Source organism: Ochotona curzoniae, unplaced genomic scaffold (assembly GCF_017591425.1).
Source record: "Ochotona curzoniae isolate NIBS_2020 unplaced genomic scaffold, NIBS_Ocur_1.0 contig_2927, whole genome shotgun sequence".
Lineage (NCBI taxonomy): Eukaryota > Metazoa > Chordata > Mammalia > Lagomorpha > Ochotonidae > Ochotona > Ochotona curzoniae.
Window position 1 is genome coordinate 5,562,182 of NW_024465654.1, and position 13,196 is coordinate 5,575,377.

The 13,196-nt window shown below is 47.5% G+C and overlaps 1 protein-coding gene across 2 annotated transcripts in view; it reads left to right on the forward strand.

Moving 5' to 3' along the window:
* CNTN1 (contactin 1) overlaps positions 1–13,196 on the forward strand; it is a 69,828-nt gene that overhangs the window by 21,795 nt on the left and 34,837 nt on the right. For both annotated transcript variants that reach the window (XM_040978887.1, XM_040978888.1), the window contains exons 11-14: positions 1,315–1,465; positions 2,234–2,361; positions 2,575–2,750; positions 9,096–9,216. In XM_040978887.1, the coding sequence (XP_040834821.1) occupies positions 1,315–1,465; positions 2,234–2,361; positions 2,575–2,750; positions 9,096–9,216 (576 nt within the window). The remainder of the gene's footprint in view (positions 1–1,314; positions 1,466–2,233; positions 2,362–2,574; positions 2,751–9,095; positions 9,217–13,196) is intronic.

A 13,196-nucleotide genomic window follows, 5' to 3' on the forward strand; every position in this document is an offset into this window, starting at 1 on the left:
TTCTGTTAACAGGTGCACGTAACGCAGTGAGGTGCAGCAGAGGCCTCTTGGGCATCATGTCCCCTTCTTAGATGGAAAAAAATTAGTCCTTATTCTTCACTACTCCCAAGACGTGGAGAGACATAGCTTGAATTCTGTTGCTAGGATGGAATTAATGATGGAGGCATTTAAAGGACCACAAGCAATCCACGATGCCATCATTAAAACCTTAACTACTTGAAGAAAAACTCTTTATATATATAAGTTTGAGTTTTTAAACTATCATAAAATTTTTTTTTACATCTTATAAGCAGTATGTCACTCAGAATGTGTATTGACCTGCAGAAAACACCTAACACTGTGTTAGTTTTTACCATGCAAGATCGACTGGTCACTTGTGTATTGGCAACTAATTATCAACATTTAGACAGAGAAAGCAGTCACAGACTAAGTCTCTCAAAAGCCTTTTCCTCGGAGTGGCAGGGGCAGTGGTGCCGTGGAGCCACTGTTGGCAAATGCGGGGTCTCGGGCCCTCCCCAGGCCTACTGCGTGGGCTTCTGAACAATGTCCCCAGATAATCCCTCGCGCAGATGAGGGAGGAATGAAGGATCTGTGGGCTGGATAATGAAGAGCGTGCACCCCGATACTCAAGCCTAGAACGGGCCTCAGGGAACAGGAAACACAGGTGCAGGCTGATGGAGGGTGTTGAAGCAGGTGCGTCAAGTCCTGTGGAGTCAGCTGACACATGAGGGTGCTGAGTGGGGGGCCCGCCAGGAGGACATATCCAGGAGGGGCCGCTTCCTCTTGCCATCTCACAAAGCACGTTCACACACGGCGCTCGGGAGCACAGGGCGACTGGTTAGTGACTGAAGAAGACGCTGCGAGAGCCGTCGGAGCTGTGTGCCTGCGACAGCTTTGCCAAATTCCGTATTCTGGACCGGTTCTGATTCTCTCTTTTGCACTGAGGTTGCAGTGGGGATATCATTGCGTGTGACACTGTCTATGGGACTGCTCGGTTCCCACCGGCCTTGTGCTGCCTTCCCTCTTGGAATCAAGGTCACACTGCATGAGCTGCTACCTTCATGGGAATGCAGCGCTTCATGACTGAAGTGTGCGATGGTCAGGCCAGCTGTTATCAGGAGCTGCATCCCGGAATGCGGGGATTTTATATCATATAAAAGCTGCTCAGTGAAGACCGAATGGTCATGTGTGGAGTGCCTGTGCGTAGCAGTCCTGTTTGCGGAGATGAAGCTGGCGCGTGAAGTAGGCATCCGAAGGAAATGAAAGCTGCAGTGACAGAGAGGCGTTGTTGATGATGCTTTCCTTCCCGTTTAGCCTTGGCGCCCACATTTGAGATGAATCCTATGAAGAAGAAGATCCTGGCTGCCAAGGGAGGGAGGGTTATCATCGAATGCAAACCCAAAGCCGCGCCCAAGCCCAAGTTCTCCTGGAGCAAAGGGACCGAGTGGCTCGTCAACAGCAGCAGGTGAGTTGGCGACCGCGGCTTCAGGGAGCTCCTTCGGATGCGTTTCTCCAACGTGTCTGTGGCTTTACCACCGCTACTGACTGCTCAGAGGGCAACGCTGCCACCCTGCCAGGATCTGTGTCAGCAGGGATCACGTTTTAGACTTTTGTAATTTTTAAGGAATTTAGAAAACTGAATCTCAGATTTTTTTAGTAAGTTGCCCATAACCATACAGATGATAATGGGAATGTTTTTAAAAATGTTTGGTAACTTATTTTTTCCTTAACAAAAATACTGATATGCATATATATAATTGCAAATATGTGTATTTGCATTGATTTTAGGCAGTTAGTCTAGTCAGTGTTTCAGTAGGAAAGAGAAAAAATGATTTTAAAATGATCTGAAAGTGATTTGAAAGGGGAGTTTGTCTTAGACAAGAGTGAACTTGTTAAATCTGTTGTTGATGCATGCACGGTCTGACTGAGCTCTGAGGAGTGCAGGAGTGGAGGGAGAGATCACAAGGCCGTCCAGACCGTGTGCAGGTCGCTGCGTTCCCCCCTCGGACCGGCGTGTGGGGAGGACTGGACACTGTACCAGGACGGCGGAGGGGCACCTGTTGTGCCTCTGTCCTTGCTGAGAGAGAATCTAGGAACAAAGCCCACAGTACACCAACTTCCAAACGGCTTTCCTGTCCAGTCATCTGTGTACAGTGACAGGCGTCTGTCATCCAGACACACAGTAATAAGGTGTCAATCTTGGGTGATATGCATTGATTTTGCGTTGTGACAGAATCCTCATCTGGGAAGACGGCAGCTTGGAAATCAGTAACATCACGAAGAACGACGCCGGCGTCTACACCTGCTTCGCCGAGAACAACAGGGGCAAGGCGAACAGCACGGGGACCCTGGTCATCACGGGTGAGACGGCACGGTCCGCGTCCTGCCGGCTGTGCGGCAGCTCCCACAAGTCGCTGCTCAGTGAAATCGTCTCTGGGATTTCGGTTAAGAAATGAAATCCTTTTTTTTTTCCCTTCACACAAAGATCAGACACTTTGATCTGTTTGTTGCTGTGTCAGAGCGTGCTGTCTGGCCTCTTCTTGACCTGCGCTTTGCTCTTCCCGACACACGCAGATCCCACACGGATTATTTTGGCCCCGCTGAACGCTGACGTCACGGTGGGCGAGAACGCCACGATGCAGTGCGCGGCTTCCTTCGACCACACCCTGGACCTCACGTTCGTCTGGTCCTTCAACGGCTACGTGATTGATTTCAACAGAGAGAACATCCACTACCAGCGGAACTTCATGGTATGTGCGTTCGCGCCTGTCCTGGCGGCGTCCCACTGTGTCCTGCGTGTCTGCGCTGAAGCTTCTCTTGCCGTAGTTGGGTTTCGAATGAGCCAGGGTCTTCATAGCACGGAAGATTTAAACCAAAAGGTGTGCTCTTTGTATTGATTGCAGTTCTCCTGAAAGACACCAGTGCGTAGTAATGGGGTTGCAGATACTTTGTCTGAAGTACACAGCATTTACAGCTGAGTATCACACCCAGACAAAGCGCATTTTATGGCCCTGCTGCCTCTCTTTTTACCTTCAGTGACACAACGTGTAGGGTCCTCGTGTTGTGATGCTGCTTAGTTTAAAGCACTTATTTTATTAAACGAAGGTTTAAAATACACAAAATAATTACGTTGAGGGTTTGGAGAGCTAGTCTATGAAAGTTAAAAGAGATTAAAAGACTGAATTTGAAAACTGGAAAGCAAGCATGTGAAATCCTGTGACCCAGCATGCTGATAGTGAGTGCAGAAGCTGACAAGCGGAGGGGGTGTGGCAGGAATCCCGCCTGCCTGGCGGTCTCGCCGGTGTCCACGCAGCCGTGTCGCTTGCTGCAGCTGCCCCCTGAGAGGCAACCACGTAGCCAGCCACAGACACGTTCAGGACACAGCCCTCGGTGACGGTGGAAGTCAGCCATGAAAACAAGCAGAAGTAAATCAACTCTGTAGATCTGTAAGGCCCTTCAAGTCCCATGGGATCTGAAAATTGATATGTGCGTGTCTTAGTCACTTCCAAACTGACTCTTTTTTCTTTACTCTTCTTGAAGTCTCTAGAAAGCTAGAGGCCGCCTCCAGTCAAATCGGGGAAGAGTGGTACTCAACTTGATAGGACTTCATCTTTTTTTGTTGTTAGTTACCAGTGATTTTATTTTTTCCATTATTATTATCATTTAATGACACAGTTCCAAGTGCTTTATTTCTTTTTATATTCGTATTAGAAACCAGCAACTATGCCTGAGCTACTGTCCCTGCAGCAAGGCTGTTTATGCCTTGGATGTGTTGATGCTGTTACCTACCCATTTACAGCTGTTGCTGTAAATTAAAACCAAAGCTAATGTCTTTGAGTTTTGGGTCCCAAGTGGTACTTTATTGGCAATAAAATCCGAAAACTTCCAAAAAGCTATAAATTCTGTATTTTGACCAAATGTGTAATACCAAGGTGCTGTGTTTCCCCTTACGCGTTACAAAGTGTCCTGATGTGATAATACAAGTATGTTCAACTTTGGTGACATGGGCATCAAAATCAGTAATACTTCCTTCAAGTTCATTGCTCGCCCATGCTCAGGAGTGGCTTTTGAGCTGGGTGAATGGAAGCCAGAGGCAGCAGCAGGTATGGGGGTCAGCAAACGAGGAGGCAGGTGCAGTGCCGCTGCGTTGGCAGTTCTGAGTTGCCCAGGCAGAAATTTCCGTGTGTGTGTATGTACACAGATGTCTATGTTTATGAATGCTCTTTTGGTATTTTCATTCTAGAAACATTATGGTGATTGAACCACATTTATTCTTGTAAATAGACTTGCTCCTTGACGCCATATACAAGCAAAATTACATCTTGTGGCCAGCGCCATGGCTAGGCCAGGTCTGCTGCCACGTGACATGGCAGCACCCACAGCAGAGAACTGGTGGAAGTCCAGGCTGTCCCTCCCTGGATCCTACAGCCTGCACATGTCCCCGGGGACGCAGCGGAGCCCACGCGAGCGGCCCTGCTGTTTCCTCGCCCGGTCCTGACTGCTGTAGCCGTCCAGCCAGGAACCAGGGCATGGCAGTTTCCTCTCGTTTGTCTCTCCCTCACTCTGTGTCGCTCTGCTTTTCAAATAAGTAATGTGAAAAAGACATTTGCAGTGAGCATGCACACCTCAAGTGGGCACGGTGGTTGGCACTGTGGGAAAGGAAGATTGAGTAAGACACACGCAGATGTAAATCCGGACGACATCAGAGTTTCCTTGTGGGTTTGCAATTCAGATGTAAAGGCTTTGGACACAGTTTAACAAAAAAAAAATCTTACGTCAGCATGTTTGAAAATCTCAGTTGCTAAAAATTAATATTAGAAACTTATAACTAATTAAGGAAAAATCTAGATATTAAGTTAAATTTATTTTTCATTTCTAAAAACTGTTTTCGTTTTACTTGCCACAATGAAAACAAGTATGGTTTGGTTTTAGCTTGCTATTCTAGGAAATGACCACCAAGGGGCAGTGTTGCATAAGGTTTCAAATTTCTCAGCCTAGACTAATTTAAAACCCGAAAGCAGTATTTTGTGAAATTAAATAAATACTCTTTCCCTTCATTAAGAATCAGTTCTGGGGCAGGTGTTGGCATGGCGGTTCAACCACAGCCTGGGACACCCGCATCCCATGTTAGGGTACCTGGTTCCAGCCCCAGTTCTGCTGCCTCTGATCAGGTTTCCCGCTGACGCACACCTAGGCAGACAGGAGCAGGTGAGGGCGCAGGCTCTGGGCCGCCAGGAACCTTGGGAGCTCCACCACGTAGGAGTCCTAGCTGAGAATCTGGCTCCCAGCTCCGGCCTAGCCGAGCACTCGCCATGGAAGCGATCTGGGGAGTGCAGCGGTCAGCGTAGACTTAGATGTCGATATTCTGTCTGTATTTCTACCTTTCAGGTCAAAAGAAGTAAATTTGTAAAAGAATTATGAATTTTTGGGGGTGATTTTTACAACTTGTAGCCTTTACAATTAGCATCATATAGTTACCAGTGAAAGATGTAACTACATGTTTTTAAAGTTGTTTCTTTAAAGATTTGTCTTATTTATTTGAAGGGAAGATGGCAGAGAGAGTGAAAGACAGGGAGAATCCAATCTTCCATCTCCTGGCTCACTCTCCAAATGGCCGGAAGAGCCAGGATCGGGCCAGGCGAAAACCAGCAGCCTGGAACCTGGGTCTCCCACCTGGCCGGCCAGGGCTCCAGTGCGCGGGCCAGCCTGCACTGCTCTGCTGGATGTGTTTGCAGGGAGCTAGGTCAGACGCAGAACACCTGGTACTTGAACCTGTGTTTCAGTAGGAGATGCCGCCCACCAAAGCAGCAGCTTAACCCACTGAGCCGCAGTGCCTGGCCCCTGAAGGAGTTAGGACGCACATCAGAACAGCAAAGATAACATTCCTGTTGCGTTTACAAAGCCTCCCATGTGGCAAGCCCTCTGCGTCAGCTTATTTTTTTAAGGCATTTTCTTTTTCTTTTAAGGCTGTGATGAAACAATGCTCATAGAAAAACAGTACGAAGGGAAATAAGTACTTTGGCTCCAGTGTCACTCACCCTGTCATTTATGCCATTAGCAGTCGCCTGTCGTCAGGTGATTCTGGCTTCACTTAGAGTTATGCACAGGGAGCTATTAAAAATGCGTGAGTGAAGCAGACAGTTCATAAACTCACAGCTTTGATAAATAAGCAGTTTAGCAGCTTAGCTATGTTCTTATCTTCTGTTAAAGGTAAATAGCAAATAATCACAAATTTCCAAGTCCAGTTACAGACTGACTTCTCTTTCGATTTTGTAATTTAACAGTCATTCAAGAAAAATATTCACTTAGTCCTGAAGAGGTGACCCCAAGATTGGGGCTTCCCCATGGCGCTGTCCAATCTATAGACATTATTTCTTCAAGGCATCACGTTCAGTTGTGGGACAGCATTCTCGCTGTCAGAGCCTCACGAGGGTCTTCAAGTTCTCCTTTCTGGCAGTGATCACTGCAGCATGTATGTTTGCGATTGAACGCCGACAGATAAACACTGACATGTGTCCAGGGGTCCCTGCAGCTCCGAGGTGGCACAGGTCTTCATCTGTGAATACAGCCGAAGCAGGTCCTGCCCTATAGGAAGAGTTCATTTTGTACATGGAGTTTTTAGAACACCGCCCAACACTCAGGACACCCTTGCTACACTTTTCTTAACATGATGCATTTGCTGTCAGTATTCTTTCTCTTAACTTTTTTAAAAATTTTATTTGAAAGCCAGAATCACAAAAAGAGGAAAACCAAAGAGATCTTCTACCTGCTGCTTCATTCCTCAAGGCTGCCGTGGGCTAGGCCCCAGCCACATGGCGTCAGAGCCCCAAACCCCTGGGCCATTCTGCTGCTGGCTCAGGCACCTGAGCAAGAAACTTCCCCAGAAGTGGGGCAGCCGGGACTTGAACTTGTCCTCCTATGAGATGCTGGTGTGGCAGGTGTAAGTCTTACACGCCCTGCCACAGCACTAGCCTCAGTCTGTTACTGCTCTAATAACTTTTGAATCAGAAAGCAGGGCAGTTGTGTTTCCTGGAGACGTATAAGACATATTTAGTTATTTTTGCTTGTGTTTTTAAAATGCGAATTTTAAAAGATGCCTTTTCCTACCAGTGTCCGTTATCTGTCCCTTCACTCTGAATTTCTCAGCGAAGTTTTTTTTTTCCCTAATAGCCAGCCTGACCCTGGTTTCATCTGCATGCTGAATGTACCACACAGCACGTTTCTGTCTTCCAGGAGAGAAACTCAACTAGTCAGTAAGAGTTAATCCCCCGTTCCTCCTGGGCAGCGACACTGCAGTCGGCGTAGGGGCCAGACGGGATGGCATGTCTGTGTTCAACTCGGGAGCCACCGGAGTGCCCACTGACAGGGTGGCCTCACGGTGCCCCTGGGCTTCCCATGACCCCCTCAGCGTGTGATTTAGCTGCTTTCACGCGAAGGGCAGCGCTCTGTCCTCCTGCCAGGCTGCGGCTTCCAGCGAGGACCAGGCAGCACTCATGTCTAATTTGTGGCCGGGATTGCCGAGGCCCAGGCTTGTCTCTTGCTGGGTCAGCATTCTGCCAGCCACCGAGAGCCTCAGCCCTCCCCGACGCGTGGAAAGTGCGAGCGGCTCCAGGAAGGCGCTGACACACACAGAGCCGCCCTGCAAAGATGCGTTGGCTTTTCCCTTTGTGCATCACGCCTTTCCATATGATGTCTGGGTGCTTCATAAAGGGGACCCGTCATGACTCCCCTGAAGCCTGGGGCTGGACGGAGAGCTGCTTTGAAAATGAAACCGTGAATCCTCTCGAAAAACCTGTACGTCTATCGTGAGAATCCCCTAAGGAGAGCTCTACTAGAATAGTTTAGGATGGGATAAATGTTGATTTTTATGGCATGCAACATCATAAAAAAATGGCCACGTCCTTTCTGTTGGAATACAGTAAGTGAATATATAAACAGCATGTGTTTCAAGCTGAAGACCTGAAGAAGAGAGAATTTCTTTAAGAAAAAACTCTTAGATGTGTAACATATAATCATTTCTAAAGGGCAATTTTGGTGTCACAGTTTTTTTTTTTTTGTTGCATTTTTTGTCCTCAGATTTTTTACAGAGTTGGAGAAGAAAATATTCATTGCTGAGGGTTTTTTTTATTGCAGTATAATCTCATGGCTCACTGAGACAGACAGAGTTTAGGCAGAGGATCAGCTTCAGATTAGACCCCTGTAGCCACTGCAGGGGAGGTTAACTCGGCACTTCACTGCTCTACGTTTCTGGCAGCATTACTCTTTACCAAATAGAACTTACCTTGTGTCATTTCCCAAGAAACGAGCATGGGTTTTAGTAAACTCACCATAAGTGACCTTGTTAAATTCCTCAGCCGCTCTAAATCCACTTTCATTGCTGCTAATGAGGATGCAGCAGCCATGGTCCAGAGGGCTTGCTTGGAAGAGGATTGAATGAGGCAGAATGCGTGCTTGCGAAAGCACAATCGTGGTGCTTGAGCTAAGCAAGCTTGGGAGCTACATTAAGGTGGACTGTTAACTGAACAAGCCTAAGACAATGAAACCTCAGAAAAACACTAACAGTGTTAGATCTCTGGCTATCCAAGCATAGAACAAAAGAAAAATCCCTATCGTCATAAAGTGCATCATTTGGCAACAAAATCCAGGCTGGCAGAACTGTCTATTTTGCTATCTTGTCCAGCTTTTATTATCTTTCTAAAGTGTAATGTGGAACACATTGTAATTAACCTGTGAACTCAGCTTTGCAAAACCAAACAATTCCTGCAGCTGTGTGGTAATTTCTCCTTCACGGTGTCATTTAGCACTAAGAGGATGAGATCTCAATGTTTCTTTTGAAAAGATGGGAGTTTTCTCTCATTGTAGCCCTTGGTAAGTGTAGAACGTTTAAGACGTTACCTCTGAAATGACCTTGAGCAGCTAGCCTGGTCGCTGCTTTTCAGCAGGGAGCCGGAAGCCCCAAGTGTAATGGGCCTGAGTGAGGGGCTCACAGGGCGGTCCCTCCTGCTGGCACTCCTTTTTGTTGGGGTGTTGTTCTCTGCGTGCGGGCAGTGTGACGAAGGAAGGGACTGACCTGGGGCTGCTCTTTCTGCTGACAGCTGGATAACAACGGGGAGCTGCTCATCCGGAACGCGCAGCTGAAGCATGCCGGGAGGTACACGTGCACGGCCCAGACCATCGTGGACAACTCCTCAGCGTCCGCGGACCTCGTGGTGCGAGGTGAGGGCGTCGCTGTGCTTGGTTCAACCAAAGAAACTCGGTATATCCAGATGCGTGGGCGTTGAGGGTCTCTGCCCCGTGCTTAAGAATGCAAGTTAGGCTTTTTATCCAGGCGTGAGTGACTTACGCCAGACGAGCGGTAAACAACACTGCTTGGTGTACTAACTCGAAGCTTCTAGAAAGGACTGCACGTCTCCTACTCCATGCCTGTGTTTTTAACTTGGTACTTGCTGCACTTCCCCGCTTCTGCGAGTGCTTTCGTTTGCGTTGAACGTAGTGTTCTTTCCTTTTACATTTTTTAAGGAAAATGTGCTGGTGGTATTTGCGTGTTCTGAATTTTTCACCGCTGTCTTAGGATATAAAGTGAACTCATGTGTATCATGTGAACCATTTTTCTGGCTTAAAAACGAATGCTTTGTGTTCTCTAAGTGATTTCTTGTAGAACGCCACGCTGTGGACATTTGTAGGAAATACGGCCCCTTTGCTCGTGGACACTGTTTGGCAGCGAGGGTGCTTGCAGAGGGCACTCCTTGTTGGAGCTGGTCAAGAGGCTGTTCGCTCGTGAGCTTCCGTTGGCTCAGCATCCATGGATGTCCTGTGTGATCTCAGCTTCCTTATCTTTAATGTCTTCATATCTCTCCAATCCCTGGAAGGGTGGGGGACCTTTTTTAAAGAATTGATTATTTCGATTGGAAAGGCAAAATTACAGAGAGAAGTAGATAGAACGTACAGAGAGCAAAATCTTCCGTCCACTGGTACACTCTACAGATGGCTACAACAGCCAGAGCTGAGCCAGGCCGAAGCCAGGAGCTCCTTCCAGGAGTCCCACGTGGGTGCAGGGAGCTTGGTGGGAAGCAGCGTAGCCGGCACGGGAACCAGTACACATACGGGATGCTGGCGCTTGCAGGCGGACAGTTGAGCCATCAGGCCAACTCCAGGGAAACTTTTTGTTTTTGTTTTTCTACCAGGGCCATTTGCATATTTCTGAAGTTGTCCACAGGCCACAGAAAATTATCAACTTAGAAATTAGCCTACCATACCTGGTTTCTAAGTACTGCCTGCAGTTGTATAGTCATGGCCAGACCAGATGGTTTGCCCAGTCCTACCCAGGCCACGGGCTGAACATTCCCCAACCTGTCACAATTCCTGCTGACCCACTTCTCCACAAAAGTACCCTGGTGTTGCCATCTCTTTCTTGCGTCCCAATTCCCCCACCAGTTACTTCTCGCGTTATTACTAAAATCGTATCCATCCTTCAAGACTTGGCTCACATGGTACTGGTTCAAGACTCTTTCACTGGCATTCAAAATATGAGTTCCTTGCTTCTGAACGTCCATAGCATTTGCTGTTTTCTGTAATGTGTTTTATAGCAATCTGCATATGAGTTATTTCTACTAACTTATAATAAGTTTAAATACATTTTTCACTACTTAGTGAACGTAAGTATCCCTTTTCACAGTTTCAGAAATCTTTGCCTTTCTCTGCCTCAATGTAAGAGAAAAGTTTCTATCTTGACCATTATTGCACATTTTGCTGTCTGGTTTTGCATACATAGTTAATAAATAAAATGGCATCTAAGTTTTGTTTATCTTATTATCCCATTCCAAATCCAGGTCTCTGTAATTCCAGAGTCTCTTGTACTTCTGGTCATTTTCCTCTGGGGATAAACTGGAGAGTCTTCCACTCCAGGTGAACCTGTGTTCTAATACAGCCCAAACCTGACTGATATATCCAAATATACCTCAATGTTCATTCCACAAACCACCTGCTGAAAACTTACAAACCCTGAGGCCACAAAATCCTGAGTCAAAGAATTCCATTTAGAGTATTGTTTTTGTTTTAATTGGTTATATCCATTATTTCCAAGAGTCATCAGGAGAAAGTCTAGTTCACTATTATTTCTAGTCAGACTGCCAGATGGTATGCACTTCCACTGAGAGACGTATTGTAAATGTCCTTGAAATGGCCTGTGTACCAACAAGAATGACCGCGAACATTGCAGTAGTGTCTGTGCCATCGTAGAGGATGGGCATCCTTGTACGACGACGCTGTGCTACACTCATCGTGATTCCACTTGAAAGCATTCTGAGGTATCCAGAGGAAAAGAAAGTTTCAGATCTTATTTCTCTACTAGGAAAGGCATTAATTCATATAAAAATAAATTTACAAGGAAAATAGGTGTATCTTGACAGAGTTCGTGTCAAAAATATATGTAAGATTTACTCGCTACAGTGCTTCATCTGTGCAAACCAGAGGATACATAGTCAGCATTTTCTTGATTTCTTCTAACAGTGATGAGGATTGTGCCTGGACAGTGGGCCACTTGCCCACTCGGCTGTCCTTTTGAGTCAGGAGTCCATAGGCAGGCTCCATGGTCCACAGGCCTTTTGACACTGTGTATTGTGCATGGTTGTGTGTGCACATGTGTGTAAAGCTTGATGAAGGAAATTCATGTGAGAGAAAATGGGGTGCACACCTTGATTTTGTTATATTCTGCATTAGAGGCAGCCAGTTAGCTACCCCTGAGGGCCTCTGTTAGTGTTTATCCCACGGCGTAGCAAGATATCTGAAGCTGAGTCATTGGGTAAAGAGAAGGGATTGACTGAGCACACGATACGGAGGATGCAGGGCATGGTGCTGTCACTGACTAGGAACCGGGGAGGGGCTCATGGAGGCTGAAACCACAGTGAGAGGGCACACGTCACACCAGGAGCCAGAGAAGCTGCTGGGCTCACCCGTTACACCAGCTCAGCCTCATGGCACCAGCTCGTGCCCACTGGGAGATCAGTGCTCTGCTCTGAGAGCTGCACCTGTAGACCCCCCCGACAACCTTGCCCTCAGCCCCACTTCTCAGGAGTCTCCTGGTGCCAGCAGAACCACACCATGGCCCATGCTTCCCACACGTGCATGCTGGGCGATACGCTCAAACCATGTCCACATCCTGTCTGATAATCTCTAAATATAAAACTGCTTTGTGGGATGTCGTCGGCACAGGGCTGTTGACACACATCAGAGGTTCCTGGCAGCAACAGCCTGAGATACACGTGGCAGGGACCCGGGCAGTGACATCTGTCAGCACTGAAAAGGAACTTCACGTGAAACCACTGACATGGAGGGTCTTCATCCCGGAAGCCTAGGCCGTTATTTCCCTCGTTTATGTAATTCCCGTTCAGTGTCAGTAAATCGTTCACCATAGAAACACAGTGTTAAATGCTTCAGCAGATGAACTAAGGTAACCTAGCCCAGAAACAGTCAGAGGGAAAGCATCGTGTGTGTGTGTGTGTGTGTGTGTGTGTGTGTGTGTGGTGTGTGTTTAGTCTGGGCAGCGTTGTTTCACTGTGTGTGTGTGTGTGTGTGTGTGTGTGTGTGTGTGTGTGTGGTGTGTGTGTTTAGTCTGGGCAGCGTTGTTTCATTGTGTGTGTGTGTGTGTGTGTGGTGTGTGTTTAGTCCTGGCAGCGTTGTTTCACTGTGTGTGTGTGTGTGTGTGTGGTGTGTGTGGTCTGGGCAGTGTTGTGTTTCAGCGTGTGTGTGTGTGTGTGTGTGTGTGTGTGGTCTGGGCAGTGTTGTGTTTCAGCGTGTGTGTGTGTGTGGTGTGTGTTTAGTCCGGGCAGCGTTGTTTCACTGTGTGTGTGTGTGTGTGGTGTGTGTTTAGTCTGGGCAGCGTTGTGATTCACTGTGTGTGTGTGTGTGGGGTGTGTGTGTGTGTGCTTAGTCTGGGCAGCGTTGTGATTCACTGTGTGTTTTGGTCCGAGTAGTGTTGCTGTATGTGGCCTGTGGCGGTAGCTGGCTGTGGGTCTTTCCTCTGATCAATGTCACGGATATTTTCTTCCTCCCCCTGGTTTGTGTGGGCAGAGCTGAGCAAGCCGCGACCCCAGTTCACGTCATGCATGTTTGTGGAGGTCTTGATGGGGCCAGCCGGCACTCTTTAACAAATGTGCCCTAGAAGCCTTCTTCGTGCACAGTGACAAACTGCTGATAGT